General features: G+C 40.6%; 1 protein-coding gene across 10 annotated transcripts in view; it reads left to right on the plus strand.

The window, feature by feature from the left end:
• The window catches only part of Ssbp2 (single stranded DNA binding protein 2), a 240,715-nt gene extending 219,700 nt beyond the window's left edge, over positions 1 to 21,015 (plus strand). For 4 of the 10 annotated variants that reach the window (XM_029468157.1, XM_029468159.1, XM_029468158.1 and 1 more), the window contains 7 exons: positions 2,525 to 2,560; positions 4,182 to 4,236; positions 7,219 to 7,289; positions 9,270 to 9,348; positions 11,413 to 11,441; positions 12,460 to 12,558; positions 18,803 to 18,832. In XM_029468157.1, the coding sequence (XP_029324017.1) occupies positions 2,525 to 2,560; positions 4,182 to 4,236; positions 7,219 to 7,289; positions 9,270 to 9,348; positions 11,413 to 11,441; positions 12,460 to 12,558; positions 18,803 to 18,832 (399 nt within the window). Of the gene's footprint in view, positions 1 to 2,524; positions 2,561 to 4,181; positions 4,237 to 7,218; positions 7,290 to 9,269; positions 9,349 to 11,412; positions 11,442 to 12,459; positions 12,559 to 18,802 lie in introns of all 10 variants that reach the window. The other 6 variants (XM_029468156.1, XM_029468160.1, XM_021180034.1 and 3 more) reach the window with 3 other exon arrangements.
• The last annotated feature ends 770 nt before the right edge of the window (positions 21,016 to 21,785 follow it).

Consider the following 21,785-nt stretch of genomic DNA (forward strand, 5'->3'; position numbering starts at 1 on the left):
GCACCACAGGAGCCCATGGAATTCAAAAGCACTAATAGGACCCTCTGGAACTGGGGTTATGACACCATTTGCCAGTGAACGTGAAACAGCTCTCAGTTCTCCAATCCTGCTTATTGAGGTTGACAACTCCCTTTGCCAGGTCTTAGCTGAGATTTTGCACTGGTCTACTTGATTCATTTTGCCTAGTTCCCATAGAGTCACATTACTGAAGCATGCATCCAAACACCATAAAACCTCTTATTTCCTATAGCATAGTCATTCCTGGTCCAATCACGTGGTCTTATCATTAATTACGCAGTCTGTAAGTCTTACAGTGTAACAGCCATAAAAAAATATTTTTTTTTAGAAATCCATAGCATTCCCCGATTATACTGTGCACTCTCTCATTCCCTTTCCTTCCTTTGGCTTGCCTTATCTTCCCTCATCTACACCTTCTTCCTGTGTACCCAGATTTACCACTACACTCCCATGGTATTTCTGTCTTTTGATGTAATGTATGTTTTTGTATTATACTATTAGATCCTTCTAACAACTCTCAAAAAGTACAGGCTCAGCTATGTGCCAGGGATAGGAGCCCAAATGCTGATTTAGAGTCAGAAAACCCAAGAACCATTTGGTGACGTGAAATCTGACAAATGAGAACAGTTATACCAAAGAAGTAGGTAAATACAGCCCAAGAGTTCTTCTTCCTCATCTCTAAAAACGACCGACAAGGTTCCTGTGCACATCTCTGGCACATCAGGACTTCTGCAAAGGCTGAACCAGAAGATGTGACGATGTCAGTGCAGAGCAGTCGCGTGCTGCAGTGCGGTTGTACTTGTGATCTTACCAGCCTTGTTCCTCACCTTCCTCTAGGAAATCTTGTTGTAAAACAGAAGGCAACTATGGCGGCGGCCGGGGGGGTGGGGGGTGGGCGGGGAGGGGGTGTCAAAGAAATAGGAACCAGTTTCCTAATCGTTAGAAGAATGGATCTAAGAGACTTTAGAGGTGAATAAACTGCAGGCTATAGGAGAATGCAGAGGGAGTTTTGTTATAAACTAACAAAGAAATAATTAACTAAGAACCAGAAGTGTAATGAAAAATAATCTGACATGAATACAGGATAAGTTTTAAAGCATGAATAGCAAGAAAGATGTCAGGCAAAGGAATTGTCCAAATCTTAGTACAAAGATTCTGAACTCTCAAAAAGGGAAGAGAAATAGTGAAAAAAGTTCAGGAATGTAATATATTGGGAGTAACAAAGAGCTAAAAGATGATTAGATTGTGTCTTGCAACTTTAACTTTGTAAGAAAGGTGTTAAACAAATCAGAGAAGGAAAACACTGGCCATTCTTGAAGACACAGGGAGAAGACATTCATCCTAGGAACTGACAGGGTGTTAGCCCCGCACACTGGCAAATGTTTGCATTTAAACACAATGGAATTAAAGAGTTTGGGTAGATCATGAACTGAAAGAGGCACATAAAACCAAAGTAAAGTATTTAGCAAATTAAGTTCAAGGTCAATGCTGTGAGAGACCTTGGTACTCAGGGGAAGTAAGCCCCTTCCCGACTACTGACTGGGCCTACAGTAGCACTGTGGTGTGTTGGACTCAACCCCACAGTCAAGTAGAGGCTCTGGTGACATGTGGTTTGTGCTTGCAGAAAGCAAGGACACTAAAGTCATAGTTCCAAAAAATCATCAAATACTTTAAAGGGAATTACCGTTTATATACTTCCTTATTTATGACTTTACACTAGTGTGGTGGTATGGCAAGGTAGGGGACTATTCAGAGTACACGGCTCCCTTCACCACTCAGATCTTACTCTGGCCTTGACTAGCTCATTCCAGGGAGACACATCATTGTCTGTTCTTAGAATAAAGCATATGGGCTGCATCATGCCAGTGAGCTAGCGGGCTTGTTGAAAAGGAAATGTCTAACTATACATACCTATGACACCTACACTTAGGGGTTTATTTTAGGGTACATTTTTAATTCTTCACTTGTGTCATCAGAGTGTTAGGGATTAAAACCATCTCATATCCAGAAAAGAGCCTCTTGTTTGGACTTGATCCTCATAAATTCTCAGTCTTTGGACATCAAATTCCTTTGAATTTATTGCATCAATATTAACTAAGTGAAGAATGTAAGAATTCACATGTACTGTGTGAAAGTAGCAGTAAGTTTCACCTGCACAGGATACTAATCTGAGATTCCCTGGCTTTAGCTGTATGAGTATATAATCTTTCTATTTATAGAATATCTCATTAGTATCACCCAGTGGAAACAACTGACCTAAGCCAATATAATTTGAAGCTATCGTTTTGAATTCCTCTTGAGTGAAATCTACATTTTCTTGTGCATTCAATATAATATTATAGTGGCTTGGATTTTTTTTTGGCACTTACACATATACAACTTCCTTTGTGTTTTATTATACTTTTTGATTCATTTTTAATGTGATAAAGAGAAGTCAATTCATTTTATTCAATCTCATGTGGTCACATGAATCAAAATATTTGTCTCTGTCCTGCTCATGTTCCAGATACCCTACTCCTCAGCGTCTCCTGGGAATTACGTAGTAAGTACATTTGGGTTTGTTTGCTCAGAAGAATTGATGTTACATTTTATTTGAGCAGTGAAATTGGTGCCCAGATGTTAAGAAGAGCCCTGTGTATTGACCAAGAAGTGAACATCTTGAGTTGTTGCATATGCCAACCACAATACATATGTTGATGTTCATTAAGGAAACAGTTACCAGTCTGGCTGGAATTGCCTTCAGTTCTCTGCTTTACTTTGGCATATGTTTCTGGAAGCTACTACAATACTCTATCCAATCATCAAGAGAGCCATTCCCAGTATTACAGTGATCCGCTTGATCGCAGTTCTCCACAAGCATAGTGCACACACTCCTCCCCAGCTCCACTCACCACACATGAAGGCTAAGAAAACATAAAAAGCTATCCCAACAACAAAGTGGATTAGACTGGAGAATAAAGAAATAATTTGGAAGGATCTTTTAGGTTTTTTTTTTTCTATTCCTAGAGATTGAAAAAAACAAAACAAAACTATTTCCTTGTTACCATCTATACATGTTAACTTTTCTCAATAATTCATGTAAACCTGAAGCCAGGTTTTGGACCTCCTCTTTTAAAGTCACAATGACCCTTTGGCCATCACCCCTTTTAAGTTCCTTGTTACATCTGAAGGATAGCATAAGGGAAAAGTTATTTTACAAAAAATATTAACAGATGCCAAGATGCAATGATAAAGTAGGAAGCCTTTCCAAGGGTAATTTCCAGAGGTGATGTGCAGCGAGAGTGCTGTAAATAGGAATGCACAGAAGAAAGTTAGTGAGCCGTTTACCCTGCAGAAATACTACTTTATTACCGTAGATAAAAGTGCGTGCCACTCTGAGCCTGTGCTCTTAGTGCTCAGGGTTCCCCTAAGCTACCCAAGCCATAGTCCAATTTTTGCTACCATTTGTATGAAACAACAGAAAAGGAAGAAGGGAGGTATGGAGGGAGAGAGGGAAGGGATGGATTCTAAAACTCGTTACCTAAACTGTGCCCGCAGTTGTCAGAATTCCCACAGCTCTGCCAGTGCAGCTCTGCCAGTGCAGCTCTGCCAGTGCCTGCCTATGCACTTGGCTATGGAGCTGCAGCCTCCCCTCCGGCTTTGGTTAGGGTGAGGAGCGTGTCCCATTTCCCACTGAAGTGATGCTGTACCATGTTGACCCAAAGCTGAGAGAACAGAAACAGCAGCAGCGGGTTGATAATGTCTAAATGGGCATCTCTTCACACTCTGTGTGAATGAATGCCTTGCTAGCTTTAGTAAGTTCCAGTGACACAAAATGTAAGAATATGATAACAAAGTACAAGGATATTATTTGTAGTTTGTTGATTTGTAAAGGCCCTATTAAGTACTTTCTCCTTAACCTCATTACAGGTGATGTGATTAAGTCATGAATAACAAACCAGTGTTACAGGCTCATTGTTTTTGGAAACTTGTCAAAACAGTCTCAACATAGTTAAGCTAAATTATGTTTTGCATAAATTGAGATGATTGTGCATCAAGAAAATAAATTACAGAGGAAATATAGTTGCTTTGTTTTTAAATTTGGCTTATTATAGAGATAAGTATAACCTTTTTCTGTCTTATGTTGTTTAATGAAATGCTTTATTTTTACTGTAATTATTTAGGGTCCTCCAGGAGGTGGAGGACCACCAGGAACACCCATCATGCCTAGTCCAGCAGGTACTGTAATTCAAACTAGCTACATGGACATTTGACTCCTAGGGTAAAACCAGAGTATAGAAATTGTTTTTGAATAAACTTGGGAATTTTCATTGTCTCCACATGATTAAAAATAATACGGGGTGTGGGGGGTGAGGAGGCAAGTAGGAAGCTATCTAGTTCTTTCCCCTCCCTTTTTTTTTAAACTAATCATTCCATTTGTTTACATCTCAAATGATATCCCACTTCCAGTTACCCCTCCATCAACCCCACAGCCCACATCCACCCTCCCCTCCCCCTTGCCTCTATGAGAGTTGTTCCCTACAGCTTTGCTATACAGTTAACTGATACACAGTTAAACCACCTTTCATTCCTATCCTAGCATTAGTGAAATTATTAAATTTCTAATAAATTAAGGCTTTCAGTGTTTCTTGGTTTTAAAACAGGTAAGAAATGTTTATAGTTGAGAATAATTTTAGTATGACCCACTGTAATGTCAAATGTTCTTAAATATTTAGATTTAACTCTAAGATATACAGAAGTTTAAAAGTCTTTTGTTAATAATGCAAGTAAATAATTTCCTGTTTTATATTTTTTATTTAAAGCCAAATTTAGTAATACAAAATGTTACCTTGACCTTACTGGTTTCTCTCTTCCCATAAACATGTTATCATCTCTAACTTCAAACTGTCCACATTGAAAATGAAGCAGAATCCATCCGAGACGAAATGGCATGGCTGATCTCCTCCCCTGCATTTCACTCTGATTTGGGGATGTTAATGTGTGATTTATGAAGTTAGCGTGGTCTTGGTGTTTGTGTCTCTACAGACTAGAGCCTAGCTTCAAGCCACACTGAGCATAGCCGGTGATGAGTAACCTGATCCCCTTTCCATCTTGCCAGCTTTGTTTGCATACTTGTTTAGACTCATCCTTTAATGATGAGCTGGTCCTCTGCCCTAAGATACACTTTATTGTAAAGCTCGCCCATGAATCCAAAGGAACCAGGCATTTCCTAGAAAACCGTCCTTACTCCTTTGATGATTTCCTATCTTTTGAATGAAATTACATGTTTAATTAGTCTTAAAGTGATAAATTCATTTCTTAAATATTTAAATTTGAAATCCATTTTTTCTTCACCAAAAGTAAGGATAAAATCCATTTAAAATTTTCATATATTTAAAAAGAAATCTAAAATTTTCTAAAATATGATAGAACTCTTTAGACAGATTAAATCTAATTTGTTGTCTGAGGCACACAGCTAAGTAAGACACAGTTCCTTTCTTTCCTATGGACTCTTGATGACCAGTTGTGAACAGAAGACAAGACTAGCAGAGCATTAACTGATGCAAGCAAGCTGCATTTCCTTGGCTGGAGAGCATGTATACTCAGATACATGCTCAGGGGAAAGAAAACTCATACTAGAAATAGCATTTGAGGGGCTGGAGAGATGGCTCAGTGCTTAAGAGCAATGGCTGCTCTTCCAGAGGTCCTGAGTTCAATTCCCAGCACCCACGTGGTAACTGAATTAAGAGCATCTGTAAAGGGATCTGATGCCCTCTTCTGGCCTGCAGGTGTACTTGCAGACAGAGCACTCATTTAAAAAAAAAAACAAATAGATTTTTAAAAAGAGAAAGAAAAGAAATAGCACTTGTCATGGGTGTTGGTAATTTTCAGTAGGTGACAGTGGGTGAGAAGATGCTCAGCAGCAATAAAAATGGGAAGGTGTGCAAGGCAGGTAATGGGCAAGAAAGAACAAGTTAGAGCCACAGAAATAGGTGTGACCTCACTTTGTATTCAAAACCAAGTCAGCGTGAGGGGCTGCATAGTCTGTTAGGATGCATTCTACTCTAGAAGTAATATCTAGCTGAGCACACTGGCACACACCTTTAATCCCAGCGCTTGGGAGGCAGAGGCAGGTGCATCTTTATGAATTCGAGGCTATCTGGGTCCACACAGTGAGTTCCAGGATAGCTAGGTAGACATAGTTGGACCCTGTCTCAAAAGTTAAATCTAGCACTGAGATTCGTAGATCACTGTTAATAAATGATCAGTGAATAATGTCTCACTCAGTCTAAGCAACACATACTGAAGTTAAGCCAGTTAATATCTAATGAGACGCAAAAGGGGCAGAGACAATTAGATATCTCTATCTATGGTCACTGCTATGGGGAAGCGTATTATTTTACCCTCTCAATCAATACATTTTTTTTCAAACACTTCATTTTCAAAATAAAGATCTATTGTTACACAGCTAAGTAAACTTTATAGTTGTAAGAAAATAGAAAACTGTGGTTCATAACTAATACTTCTTCAATGTAAAAAAGGACTAAAAAAGGCTATCAAAAAGTTGTTGAAATTCACGTGTTGCCATTCATGTCTGTAACTCGGGAGACTGAGACAGGAGGATTACTGTGAACTCAGGGCCAGCCTGGACTACCAAGTGAGGTTCAGGCTAGCCAAAGCCATAGAACAAGAGTATCTCTAAAAGGAGAGAAAGACATAGTAGGGGAATCTGGCTTTGACTTTAAGCAAGACACTTTGTCTTTCTAGTCTTGCTGTAATCTCACTTTTGAAATTAAGTCAGTATATTCTACCAGCTTTATCCTAAAATTTAATTTTCTTTTCTATAGGAAATCTAAGAAAATTCTGGAAATTTGAAAGCTAATAAATTTGAAGTTTTAAAATTGTCTGATATGTATATATGTTATTGTTTATGGAGTAAAAATCAATCCATGTTTTATGAAAGAAAATACAGTGTTTGTTTTTTAAAGTAATATTCAATTGACTTAAATTACTGAAATATTTATACATCTCATTTGTAATTTATGACTTTAGAACACTAAAGTCTGGGTCAGAAATGACTGCCAGGTATTGGTTTCCATTAGTAATGATGATGTCAGGTGTGTAGCTAGCTGTCAGTTTCTATGTATGCTAGGATCACCTTTTGTTATTATTTTGTTATGGCTTTTGTGGAGATATTAATTATGTCATGTTTTGTTTCAGATTCAACTAATTCTGGAGACAACATGTATACTTTAATGAATGCAGTACCTCCTGGGCCTAACAGACCTAATGTAAATATAAGTTTTAAATGTATTTGAACTACAATATAGTAATGATCCAAATAAATATAAATGTTATTATGCTTATATGTAAATAATACACAGGATAGATAAAACTGAAAAGAGCCAGCAAAGACATTTTTGTGTTAAGGTAATTGTCTTAGTCAGAGTTTCTATTCCTGCACAGACATCATGACCAAGAAGCAAGTTGGGGAGGAAAGGGTTTATTCAGCTTACATTTCCACACTGCTGTTCATCACTAAAGGAAGTCAGGACTGGAACTCAAGCAGGTCAGGAAGCAGGAGCTGATGCAGAAGCCATGGAGGGGTGTTACTTACTGGCTTGCTTCCCCTGACTTGCTCAGCCTGCTCTCTTATAGAATCCAGACTACCAACCCAGGGATGGCACTACCCACAAGGGGCCTTTCCTCCTTGATCACTAATTGAGAAAATGCCCCACAGCTGGATCTCATGGAGGCATTTCCTCAACTGAAGCTCCTTTCTCTGTGATAACTCCAGCCTCTGTCAAATTGACATACAAAACCAGCCAGTACAGTAATTAAAACTTACATTCCTCTAGTCTTAGTGTCTTTTAAAATATTAAACTCCTTTTATAGTTGCAGAGACAGAAAACAGTAGGACCTAGCACATTCACGGCTGTTGGGCTCACAGATCTAACTCCTCAGCCTCACTCTAAAAAACTGAGTGAAAATAGTCCACTCCGTCAGCTTCTCACTCATTGGTGGTGTGTATGTATCCCAAGTTAGTGTGAGTGAGTGAGTGTGTGTGAGTGTGTGTGTGTGTTCCTACTGGTAAGTGTGCTATGGGATACATATGGAAGTTAACAGAAACCACTTGTAACAACTTGTTCTCTCCATCTACTTTGGGAATCCTGGGGATTGAATTCAGATTTTCAGGTTTGGTGGAAAGTGCCTTTGCTAGCTGGCCATCTTTCCTACCTGTATGTGTCTGTGTAGACACTTAGTCATAATCAGCAACCTTGTGCTCCTCCGAAGCCGTTCCTCACAGGAGTAGAAGACAGCCATGTCTGCACAGAGCTGGTGGCATTCAGCCTTGTCTGAATCGATTTTCCCCCTAAGTAGCTACCCAGCCTGCCTGCCTGTCTTCTTTCCTTCCTCTTTTCCCTCTCTTTCCCAGCTCCTTCTCTTACCCCTCCCTTCCTGTCTTGGTTAATCTGTTCTGGTGCTGAAGGCTAGTGTGCTTCTTAACCATCACCACACTGCAGTCAGTACTGCAGTCCATATGTGATGGACTAGGACTTCAGCTTGGGAACAGTAAAAGAAAATGCTGACTTCGGTAGGTGCTTACTCAAGTCTGAGATCACTCACCTACCTTTGGATTGGGCATAGAATCATTCTAGAGGAGTCATGGGGAAGGAAAGGGCACTGACCTGGAACCTCCATCACAGCTCTACCCAGCATGAGAAGAGGCCATCCCCATGCTTTGGGTGTGATGAGAGCTGCTGTAGAGTACCTGCACTGAGCTGAAATGGCACATGTGACTGTGGAGAGTTAGTGATAGTCAGCTCTCAGAAGGTAGATGTGTTTGCCCTGCAAAATGAGACCGCTCCCTGTGCCCATTCAAACAGTGGTGTATTCCTTTCTAAGGAAGAGTGGATACAGCCATCATGGTTCAACACGGATGTTCTTTATAATAGGCCAGTAGCATCTGCAGCTTCTCAAGAACTGAACCAGGAAAATGAGAGGAAGTTTCTCTCAAGCAGAGAACGCTGATCTTCTTCTCAGTATAGCTTTCCATATTTCTTCCCTTGAGAGAAAAAAGTGGACTGAAAAGACCTTAACATCCAGAACAGAGATGAGAGAGAGACAGGGAAGATGGTTAAAGAAACCACAGCCTGCAAATGTATCCTGGAGTCTCCAAACCTGGAGATAAGCCAGGACAATCTGTAATGTTAATAATGTTAAAGTCATTTTCCATGTGGTCACAATTACTTCTTCATTTTTAAAAACAGTTTCCAATGGGCCCTGGATCAGATGGTCCTATGGGTGGATTAGGAGGAATGGAGTCCCATCACATGAACGGCTCTTTAGGTAAGGCTCGGCTTTTATGTTAGATGGATAGAATAAATTAAAAATAAAATGTTAATTTTAGTCCATGGGTATTATGGTCTGCAGAGCTCTTCCATGTCATTAGAATGGAGGTGTAATCCATAGGGTATTGATTAAGAGAACTGGAGAACATTTGAATCAGGAGTGTGTGAGTTGTTCTGTGGAGTTTTGCCCCATGAGTATCAATACTAACCTAAGACAGTGTTAAGTGTCTTGTGGCCAAAGGAGTTCTGTTCTCCACTCAGCGTGTGCAGAGCTGCCTAGAGCAGAGGGCCTCTCTGCCCTTCCCACAGGAGCTTTTAGCTCCAGACTGTGAGCATAATATCAGAGAAATCAGCTCTTACGATAATTTCTTAGTTTTGTTGTGTATTTTAATGTTTGCCTCATTTTAAAATAAAGTTAGTAGCTAGCTTTGATAATACTACAAATTCTCTTATGAGACCATGATCTGCACCTGCCTTCAGGATAGAGCCAAGCTCAGGTATACCAGCAGTTAACAGCATGTTTCACGTACAGTGCCTTGTTAACGTATGGAGCCATATATGTGTAAGGTGAACAAAATATTTACAATGATCAGATGTAGAGAAAAGTAAAACAAACTGCCTAGGTCTCCTAGCACATGGTGGGTAGAGGGCATAAAACCAATGTGCTTGTGCTCATTTGCTAGTCTGAAAGCTTGTCAAGTGGGCCGAGGCTGTGAAAGAGCCCTTCACGTCTGTTGCCCAAGCTGTGCTCGTGCAGTTCTGCTCCCCTGGGATTTCCTTCCCATACTCGAGGTCAGCAGCATGCCCTCCGGTCTCTGAAAGTCTGCATTACTCATTTCAGAAATGATTGGCAATACATTGATAGCTTTTGTGCTCTTAAGGACCTATATTTATTTTTCCTGGACTTCAGAGTTTGGCTTCATTTACTTATTTTTACATGAAGACTCTGTACCAGGAGAATAGGAGGACGTGTCTCTCATCAGTATATACTTTCCATATTTAGTAGCCAATAGGCACATATAGCTATTTAATTTAAAGTTAGAATTTAGCATTCAAGTCCCCAGGCACACTGACACATCCCTGTATACAGCAGGCACACATAATTTTACTGGCTACTATAATGAACATCTCAGAGAAACATAGCCGTCTTCCTGTAATGTTCAATTGGACAGCACTATTACAGAATTTGGTTTTTTAGTGTATTGCAAACATGTTACTCTCAATCTGTCAAGTTGGAGAATTAGTGAAAGAAGAGAATGTTTGGTCCTAGTTAGAAGGCTTTGGTCACATTATTGCTAGAGTGAAACATCCAGAAGAGTTTCATAATGGTTGGCAGCTAGTTTGTTACTCTCTGCAGTGAACATTATTGTAATTATTAACACGTAACAGTGTGCCATGTGTGCGTTGGGTGTGACAATGTTGGACCTTTTTACTCACAAGTAAGTCATGCTAACCCTTCATGGTAATTATGCTGTTCAGTAAAGGTTGTTACAGCATTTTACACTAAGGTTACAATAGTTCACACTATTTCCGTAGTGCACTAAGATTGAAATTGTTAAGAATAAAATAGTTCAAAATAAAACTGGTATTATGACAAAGTTAGGATTATTATTCAGTGTATAATTCCATTGCCCATGTTTCTCAAGAATCAAAATTAAAATGTAGCATATCTTAAAGATATGTTTGGTTTCTATTGTGGAGTGCTATCTATTTTTTCATATTAATGAAATAGTTTTTGATATTTGGTTTAGAATATTGTTAAGTACACCTAGAAATGTCTGTCTTAAATTGTATCAGATTTACAACATCATTTTCATTAAAAGATATATATCTGTATGTATTATATGAACATTTAAATGTTTTAATTATGCCATGGCCTTATGTAGATGGTCTCTCTAATGGTCTCCCAGGGGTCTGTAGCTCTTCCTCTGCTCCTGCTGTTAGGATTCAGGTGATGGGAAGCAGCTGCTGGGCTTGGGCTGTTGGAGGCAACTCACTCCCCTTCAGTAATTTCCTTATACATGCTCTCACCTAATGACGGTGTCTTTTCACACTTTGCCAGGCTCAGGAGATATGGACAGTATTTCCAAGGTGAGTAATGCTGTAGTACATCAAAATGGTCTAAGTATTTTTTTTTAATTCCAAACCAAAATATAAGCCATATGGTTCAGAGCAAAATAATCTAAAAATCTTTCCTCCATTCAAAAATAAGTGTTTTGACCTGAATGTTTTTAAACTCAATTAATTATAACTTGAAATACTTCTTTGAGTCTCCATTGCAGGGCTGTATAAACATGACTTATATGTCATTCTGAATTTCATATTGGCATGGCTATCATGCATAGTTTAAAGTACACGTAGTGATAAGGCAAGCAGATTTAAGAAGGGTTTTACAAAGGCCCTGCTGACTCTATGTGGATTGCTAAGAGCAGCTGCTCTGTCTTGGAGAAACTGCATAGGAACTGCCCTGTTAAACTAATGGTAAGATGCATCTACTGCAGTCTGCTGGTCCCCCATTCTTTTCTGAAAGCACAGTTTTCCAGTCCTAAGGTGTCTCTTTCTTGATGACCTTCTTTTCTTCCTTACGACTCACACAAAAATAATTGAAGTTGTGTTATCTCTAATGTGCACAGAGAATTAAAGGGAAATATCTATTAAAGCAATGACCTTTCAAAGTTTGATTAGTAAAATACTAAGGGAGTTAAACTCCACCATGCCTTATCCATGAGCAGGCTCTCCTCATCAGCCTCCTGCTGGGAAACTTCTTTATTTTTAACTCTCTACAGTTCTTGAAAGTCTATAAGCTGAGAGTGAAGGATTGAATAAACATTGACTCTGGGAGGAAGAAAACAGTTACCATCGATTGTTCAGAGGGGTCGCTTGTTTTCAAACTTTGATTTGCAAAAGTGTTAACACTTGTTCCAGCGCATAGTGTGACCTAGAATTCGAGGAAGAAGCCAGTTAGCATCACATTTTGTCCTTAGATGGTGCTGGTGGTGGTGCTGCTGCCGCCATCGCCACTGCTGTACATTCGATGTTTGAAACACTACAATGCAGGAGGGAAATGAAAATCTTCAACAATGACTTCTTTTCTGAACCTCATTTACAGAATTCTCCCAATAATATGAGCCTGAGTAACCAGCCGGGCACTCCAAGGGATGACGGTGAAATGGGGGGAAATTTCTTAAATCCTTTTCAGAGTGAGAGTGTAAGTATCTCCGTGACCATGTTGCTGTGCACAGGTAATCTAGAGCTCTCCTACCAGAAGAAATGTTCAGACCTCCATTATCACTGTGTATAACGTGTTCAGCATGTTGATCTTCTAAAAGCCAAAAGAATCTTCAGATGCAATTTTATGAAAAAAGGAATCTTAGGGGCCTTTTGATTTATGTGCAGTTACCCAACCTATACTACGGATTTCCTTGTAGAAGACATTCATTGTCATGAATCAGATGGAAAGCTGAGTACCTCTGTAGTGTGAAATACCTACCTTCTAGCAAAATGTGTAGGTCACTCCAAAGTCAGATCTGTCCTTGATTTTGCCATAGTAAGACTGGCAATAATCTACATGTGTTTTGGCTTTGATGAAGTGAGGGTCACAATGGTGGTCTTGTCAGCCTGAGCTTAAAACTTGTGGCATTTTTAAAGTTTTAGGGTTATAAGTTATCTCCATAGATGTATACAGAACAAAATGTGATATTATAAAGTTTGTTTATTTGGCAAACAGCTTATAACCATTTATATGTGCCAGGGCAGTATATAGACACTAGGAGGACTACAGAGGCAAGATGCTGCCCCTCACAAAGAGTTACTACGTAATGCAGTAACATTTAACTCTTACTTCACTCCAGAAACATTCAAGGATTTCTTTTAAGTTTCCTAGAGCTCCTTCCAAACCCAATGAACTCAGAATTTTTGGGAGTCAGGCTGGGGCAGGGTGATGAAAAGGGCTAGTTAGGAGTTTCGGGGGCTGCTCTGTGCTGGGACCACTGAGCTGGATTATAAAACAAATGTTGCAGAGCCCAAGTGAGCTTTATCAGTGCATGACCCATGGATCTGTCAGGACAAAAGGTACACATGCTTGCCACCATGCTGTCTGACTCAGCCTTTGCCAGAGCTGCCAGGTCTGGAGGTTGACATCAATGGCTAACAGCAGTCGACTTTAGTGCAGAGTGATGCCCAACATGGAGTCCAGAGTTTGATGTTCTGTGGATTCCTTTGCTTCTTGGTCTCAACGTATAGTCTCCACTAGAAATGAGGCTGCCCCTGAATGTAGGCTATAAAAAGTTTTTTTTTTCTGCTTTATATGATTAGTAGGACAAAGAAGGTAGATAAAATTACATGAGATAGCCTAGCCATCAGTGAGTAAGCAGGAAAAATCAGGAGACAGCTTACAGTTTCAGCCACATGTGAGATTACAAGAGGCATTATTTTAGGACCATGGTCTCTATTTTCTCTGAAACGAGGACAAACCAGTCATTTTTAATGTTCACTTTATCTAATAAAACACATTTATCTCCTTTTGTTTAATTCTTCCCGCAGTAACATAATGTAATTTAATGAAGTGTATGCAAGTCAATTCAGCTCACTTACTGTGCTGTATGCAGTTTTAGATTAAGAAGCAAAGCAGTCCAGAGTGAAGAGCATAGCATGTATGTCAGTCAGGAGTACAGTTCTGCTAACAGATGTTCACAGGGGCAGATCATCTGTTGGACTAACATGTATGCATTCTGTAATACACTGTTGACAGCAAAGGGGTGAAATAAACTGTGGATTAAAAATAGAGCCTTATGTAATAGAATGCCACTCTGTTGAACAACTCTGACCAAACCAGAGGACAGTGTGTTAAGTGACATAAAAGACACAAAAAGCCAGCACTGAGTGTCTCACTCTGACAGAATCTGTTCAAATGCTGGTCATGATGGGCCCCTTGAACGTTGAGTTGAGTGGTTTTTATTCTATAGTCATTAACATAAAAATGTATTTCACATACATATGTGATAAAAGATAGCTGGCGTATGTTTAGAACCGTCTCATAAGTTGTTGGAAGTCTGTCAAAATCAGCCTGGCCTAGCCTGGCTGCCCTGAACTCAGAGGAGCTTCAGTGCCAAGTAAAACTACAGGGTGGAGTTGAAAACCAGGCTCTCTGAAGCTCCTCCTTCCCTCTCTTGCCCCAGAAGGAGAGTTCACAAAAGGGAAAAGAGCTGATAGCAGCCAGAGACACTGCGTCCCCTTCCTAGTTGATGGTTAGAGACTGAGCACAGTGGGTGTGGCAGTCTAGAAAGAAGTGCTCAGTCCTAATGACTACTTGATCCTCTGGTCTGTCCAGTAAGGAGAGTTCACCTACTGCAGCTGGTGTCTTTGTTATCTGGGGCTTGCTTTATATTACCACAGTTTTTATTGTATAAGGATGTCATACAATATGTTTGCTCACATCTGTCCCTTCAATCCTTCCCCTCCAAATCTTTCCTGTCCCCCTCCCCCACTTCTCCCTGCCAGTTCCATGTGTTCTGTTGTGGAGTCCATTGAGTACACTTCGTGTTGCCTGTATATAAATGCCACCACACTTTTTTGTTTATTTATTTTAAAGCAGTGAACGGAGAGAGGACAATAGAGAAAAAGATTCTGTGCTTACAAGCACGGGTTTAAGGACAAGGTAGAATGAGCTATCTCCAGTGACTTTATTTGTACTGTAACTGAGAAAATGAGGAACTATTTAGTGAACTCAAAAATACCAGCTTGATAGTCCAGAGTCTGGAGTTTAAGGCACAGAACTGGACGCTTGTGTGCTTAGCAGTCTGCCCTTGGAGGCTGCCATTCTCTCCCTAGAGGTTAAACCAAAGGCCAGAGAAAGAGGAAACAACTGTTCAGTGCTTGCTGTATACTAGATAGTAACCCATTCTCTCTCGACATGCTACTTGACTTAATTACATCAAGACCAACATGCCAAAATCCACAAAGCTAGCACTGCGAACATAATTGACAGGGCCAAAAGAACACCCTGTCTCGAAAAACCAAAAAAAAAAAAAAAAAAAAAAGAACAAAACAAGACTCCTGTCAAGAATCAAAGCTGCCCCCTAGTGTTCACATGCTGTAAATACTTATTTTAGGTGGTGCAGATACAGAAATAGCTCAAACAAAAGAAAGCAGTTGGATTGATTTGGAAGAATGCTTTCCTATGGCCTTAGTCTATAACCAGATCAGCAGATGTGCTATTAGTACCACAGTTGCAATAGTGGCATGCCACCTTGCCTGTCCTATCCATTGCTGCTATTGTTGGGAAACCATGGAAGCCCAACTTTAAGTGGTCACATAAGCATTAAGTTATTTCATGTTATATTCAGAGGAACATAACTACTCCTTATTTCTCATTAAGAAAACAGAATATTTATAGAAACTGAGACTTAGAAAGTGTTGTGATCTAAAGTATCCTTCAAGCAGACTTAGTGACTATGTTTAACGGACACTGTAGAATATTAGCTAGGTGATAGAAGGAAAAGACTCTACAAGTTCATACTAGGACCTGCTATCTCAAAGTATACTTTAAAAAACAGACAAAATAGGTATATATTTAAAATAACATCTTTGGTTCTACTTTTTCCCCATTAAACCAAACGAGAGTGCTGTCAATATCTACAGGGCCATTTTACCCTCCTAGGAGAGCCAGGCTGGCTGAATAGTTGCCGACAGTAAGACCTGACATCACAGCATTGTGGTATAAAGTTTACAGTGTGTCATTGTGTATCGATGCAACAGCACAGCACAGACACTGACGTGAGTCCACACCATACACCAGGAAGAGTGTCTCTCACACTCACCTGGTGGCCAGTTCAGCACTCACATCTCCTTTCTTTCTGGGAAATGTGAGCCACATCCTCAGTGCCCTGAAGAAGGGATCCATGGGAATGTTGCTTCTGCTTGTACTTGGGAGCTTTCCTAGAATTTTATAATTCCTTTTAGAGGCGTTTTCTTAAAACTGTCTCAGTAATGGAAACTGGCAGTGAGCAGTCCATAGCCTTACAGGAACTTGTGACACATTCCTGGGGATGCCCGGGCAGGAGTGCATCCTGTCGCTCCGCAGTTGTGTGTGCTACTCAGCGGTTACTCCTTACTAGGTTCTAGTGAGCTCTGAGTTTGATTTCCTGGAGCTGATGCCTGACCCTCGCTTTCTCGACACCTAATAGCTTTCTCTCAGTTTCTTTTATGGGCAAAGTGACTTCTTCTAACTTCCTGATATATCCACAGTGTTTTTCTTTTCTGTAAGATTTCTCAAGACATTTTACATACCACATTTTAACAAGGACTCCTGTAAAGGGCTTATAGCAGCTAATAAACACTTGACCACAGAGCATGTGAACATCAGCATCATTAGATGACATATATTAGAATGAAAAATATCTATAACGTTCTCTAATGTCATGTGATACATGAGTGGGCTGCAATGATACTTAGGAAGAAAGGACTGTAGAACACCCAAAATCCAGATTGCCCAGGCTACATATTCAGTGGAAGGTTGTCTGGAGTTTTACCCAAAGATTTCCGGAAGCATTCCCCACCCCCACCCCCACCCCCGCATCCCCTCCCCTGCAGGGAGCCATCCTACCTCCAGGTTTCAGTCATTGACACAGCACCACTCTGCAAAGCCTTTATTTTGAAACAATGCAGGTGACCTATTCATGCTAAACACATGGGAATTTTTACTTCTGAACTTTTCGGTAGCTACATTTCAAAAGCTTAGAAGCCACATGTGAGTGGGACCTGTGATGCGGCCAGGACGGATTAGAATGTCCATCAGCACAGGTTCTGCTGGACCACATGAAGATAGTACTGCTCTTTACATCAGCTACAGGACTGTGGGAAGCAAGCCTTAAACTTCTCTGTGCCCATTTTGCTGTAGAGGTGCACCCTCATCTTTCCTTATTGCTTGTCCTTGTCTCTGAATATCACTGTGTTCTATACTTTATATGTAACTATATAAATATATGGATCCATGTATATGTATACCGTGTGACTGATATTTAGTCCCAGGCTGAAGTCACTGGTGATGTGAAACCTTGTGTGTCACGTTTCCATGGAGTTGGGTGTGCACATTTCAGCACAGGGAATTCCTTATATACAGTGGGGGCAGTGGTTTTGTTTTGACTTGCTTTTTTTCATCCTGCCCCCCTTTTTTTCTGAGTTGAATGCACTTTTTTTTCACTGAGATTATAATGCAATTACATCATTTCCCTCTGCCCGTTCTTATTGCTCAGTGTTCCCTACTATCCAACATAGGAGTCAGTTAAGCTACTTAACTAACTTAGCTTCTTCCTTCTACTAAAACAGAACTCAAGGCTAAATAAATTCTCCTTGATGTAGCCAGTGTTAAAGACTGAACAGCACCCCTGTGGCCCAGCCACCCTTCCCAAGCCTCACCTCCTCCTGTGGCTCTCTACATTTACTCTAGAGGACTGCCAGCTGAGCCCTGCACATGTTGCTCACCCACCTGGGGAGCTCTTCCCACTGCCGTTCACTTGAACATCCTGCCGTGCTGTATATAGTCCAGCCCAGCTTGCTGGGATTCCTCCACATTCTCCTTTCTACCAACTTTATAGCCACAGGTCTCTTATTGGATTCTTCAGTGTGGAGCCTATCCTTTGGACTTTACCCATGTCTCATCCTGAGAGGTGCAGTCTCTGTTGAGATGGTCAAGAGCTGTGCTGTGCTCAGTGGTGGCCTCAGCCAAGTCACTTGTCAATCTCATCATACTTTTATGCTCAGTTTTGTATACTGCATTGATGCTGGAGTCCTGGCCGTATGTGTGTGAGTGTGTGTGTGTGTGTGAGTATGTGTGTGTTCCCACGTGTGCATGTGAGTGCATGTCTGTGTGTGTATGAGGCTTCAGTGTTAACACATTGGAGCATCTGGTGTTCTCAGAGTCAGCAGAGCTGACAGTTGCTCATGGCTCCTTACATAACTGTTCACTGAGCACTTTCTGTGTGTCGAATCAAGTATACAGTTGAAGGATTTTATATTGAATACTCCCCAAAGTGCTTGATATCGTCAGAAAGGCTGTCATAGGGGAGAAAACTGAAGGAGAGTTCAGGGAAGTCCCCCACTCACTGGGCTATATATAGCAAAAGCTAGGCCTCACACTCTTCACTGTGATCCATCCTTGAACTAAAGTTGTCCAGATTGTTACAACTGTCTTCAGAACCCTCATCTGGCTTGGAAGGAGAGTCTGAGGACTGGATAATCATCTAGGTCCTGGAAAGAATCAGGCTTTGTAGAGGAAATAATTTCAAATTTTAAAATAAGTAAAGCCATATAAACTGGCTTGTTACAGTTCCTTATTTTCCTGAAGTTAAAGGTGTGTGCTTAATTGTTCATAGAACCTAGCATCCACCACTTGCCTCTGTATCAGGAGAACCATGCTGACGTCCCTGCTAACACTGGACTCTCTGTCCCTGTAGTACTCCCCCAGCATGACCATGAGTGTGTGATCCGTTGCCGCGTCTCTCATGAAAACCATCGTGAGTCAGCCCATCACAGAACTACTATGGAAGAAAACTACTCGTCGTGTACAGTTAGACAAAGGAATCTCAGACAACCAGACCACCTTTTAGTTCCTGCTCTCTCCCCTATTTTGAGAAGAAAGCGGGTCCAAATGTGATTCAAGCAACTGTACGGAGCGGCACATTAGCATTGCCCCCAACTGAACTGCGATGATTATCTGTGTGTATGTGTGGGAAAAGAATGCATCGTATATGCAGATCTGTATGCACATATACGCATACGTGCATTGACCCACAGGACATTGTAAGATATTATCACATGACATCTTAAGTAGAAGTAAGTAGGGACTTTTATGCCATCCTTTTTTTCACGTTTACATTTTAATTATTAAAGGTTGCTCCTGCCCTTCCCCAACTATTTTGTGCTGTGTACATCACTGCTTTATATAAGTTATTTTTTAAGGTGAACTCAGATGTTATGGTTTTGTAAATGTCTGCAATCATGGATAGGAATAAAATTGCTTATTTGAGAGCTTTCATTCACTGTGTCTGAAACAAGTTGCCTGTGAGCCCCAGATTGTACCAAGTAGAGACAGTGTCTTCATCCTCATGTCCAACCAGGCATTCAGTTACCTTCTGTGCAGAGTCGTGTGGTGCTTTGTCTATAAGGAAAACACTTCAACAGAAGCTCAGCCAGGGCTTCATACAGTACACTTCTGCAATAACTGCTTTAAATTGAGTTCTTTCTTGATTTGTGTGTCTTAGATGATGCAGAACTCATTAGCTAACTCAAATGACTTAAACTGTAGCAATAAAGTGACATGGGTTATCATACTTTTAGCACACATTCTCTCTTAAACACGATAAAATCCAAAAGTGATAACAAAACCACTTGTTTGAACTTACAGCTTCTTCCAGGGATCTAGAAGTAAATGTTTAATAAGATACAGTGAGAAATGGTGTTGTATGTTTATTCAGATTTCCCATGATCATTTCTACAGACACTTGAAAACAGACAGACACACTGACATGACTCAGGTTTTCAGCCCAGAGAGCAGAGAATGAGAACACTAGAGGATTCTGCAGCTTTTCTGGTTTCACCCACCCAGTAGCTTGCTTGCTGGAGCAGAACTGATGGGACCCTGTCTGTTCTGTTGTCCCTGCTCTCAGGTGGCCGTGTACATGCCCTGTCTGCTCTGTTCTGGGGTCAGAGGGCTTGCACTGGGAGGCAGGTTATCTGTGTAACTTGTGTTCACTGCAGCTGGCTAGATCTCCATTTTGTGTCTGACAGTTCAGAAGGGAGTAAAGAAACAGGTTTAATTATCTCCCTTATGAAAGCACCCTGCTTGCTTCCATGACACTTCCCAGATCTTTGGGATTCCGTTTAATCCTATATCCAAACACCAAATCCCAATAGGAAAAGCATAGAGAGTTTATTTTATAATTGAAAAGACAGCTGTGCTACCCTGGCTGATCTGAGATACAAACAACCACTGATGTCTGCCCTGCTGGAGGGTACTGCCCAGGCTTACGGGCCAGCATTCTCCCTTTCCCGTGGGACTGTAGCATAACTGAAAACGTTGACACGGTTTGCCTGCTGTTGGTTCTAGACAATTGATTTCTCTCAAATCCACATTGATTCATTCTTCCTGAAAATGGAAAACGTTAACTGGGCATTCCAGGGATGCTGGGAGCATAGAGGATTAAAAGAGATGAACTAGCTTTACACTGCAGATCTAGAGGACAGTCTATGAGTCACAGTTTATAGCACTGCGTCAGCCTACAACTGTACCAGAGAGCAGCCTTGTACTAGCCAGCTACAGGAACCTGGCACAGGTGGTTCACACAGGAAGTCCATTCCCCCGAGTCACTAGTGGCCACTTCCTTCTCTCTGACTGTACAGAGTTGAACTGTGTTCGGTGGGCTCGGTCTCCCAGCGCTTCCTCTCCTCATGTGCTCTCCATCTCGCCTGGCCTTCGTCCCTGTCATTCATCTTCTGAGAAGGGAAGCAAAGGATTCCTACCACACGCAGAAGTCATGCGCCTAATTTTACTTGGGAATCTTAGACTATAAATGGCACAAATGGCCTTTTAACAGTGGTTGATAGAGTAGCATCATGTGCTGCTTCTGGTTTTGTTTTTTTTAAAGTAAAATGGTTTTGTTTTTGTTTTCCTTTCTTTTTTGGAACTCAGTTTAAAAAAAAATACCTGTTTCCAATTTTTAAATTCTTGAAAAACTGAAAAATTATTTTTAAGACAAAACTACGTTCTCAAACAGGAAAATAAAAGAATGCTTAATTTTTATAGCCAGATAACTTTTGTTACCTGAAGGGTAAACATTATAACTATATTGATTTTATGTAGATCTTAATTATTTAACATTTATTGTTTTTCTGGTAAGAAAATCCAACATTGTCATGCATTCTACGGCTGTTGACCCATTCGTGTCCTCTTGATGTATATGCTGCTTGCCAGAGGTTAGTTTTCTGCATACTAAGGCCCATAATAATGAAATCACTCATAAAATGTGACAATGGGCAGCAGGTGTGAGCATGCATCCGATTACCCCTCCCTGCCCTCCCTAACGCACCGATGTTTGAAAGTTCGTGTCAGTCTAAGTCCTGAATGGTTCTTAACCACCTGACTTTCTTACTGCGAAGATGCCCAGTGTAAAAAAAAAAAAGGCTTTGATAATTTGATGGACAAATTATCGCTTTTTAAAAAAACATTCCAGTTTGGGTTCAATTACCAGTGAACAGGAATTTTACAGCTAAAAATCTGAGGTTAAGATTTCTCCATTTTCGAAAGAATTAACAAATCAATTCTGCTCCCTTCAGGCAAGGAAAGTGCTCAGACACACCTGTCCCTTCAGAAACTAAATAGAGAAAAATTCTGTTCCCCTTCAGCCAAAGAAAGTGCTCAGACACACCTGTCCCTACAGA

The sequence above is a fragment of the Mus caroli genome, chromosome 13 (assembly GCF_900094665.2).
Source record: "Mus caroli chromosome 13, CAROLI_EIJ_v1.1, whole genome shotgun sequence".
In the NCBI taxonomy this organism is placed as follows: domain Eukaryota; kingdom Metazoa; phylum Chordata; class Mammalia; order Rodentia; family Muridae; genus Mus; species Mus caroli.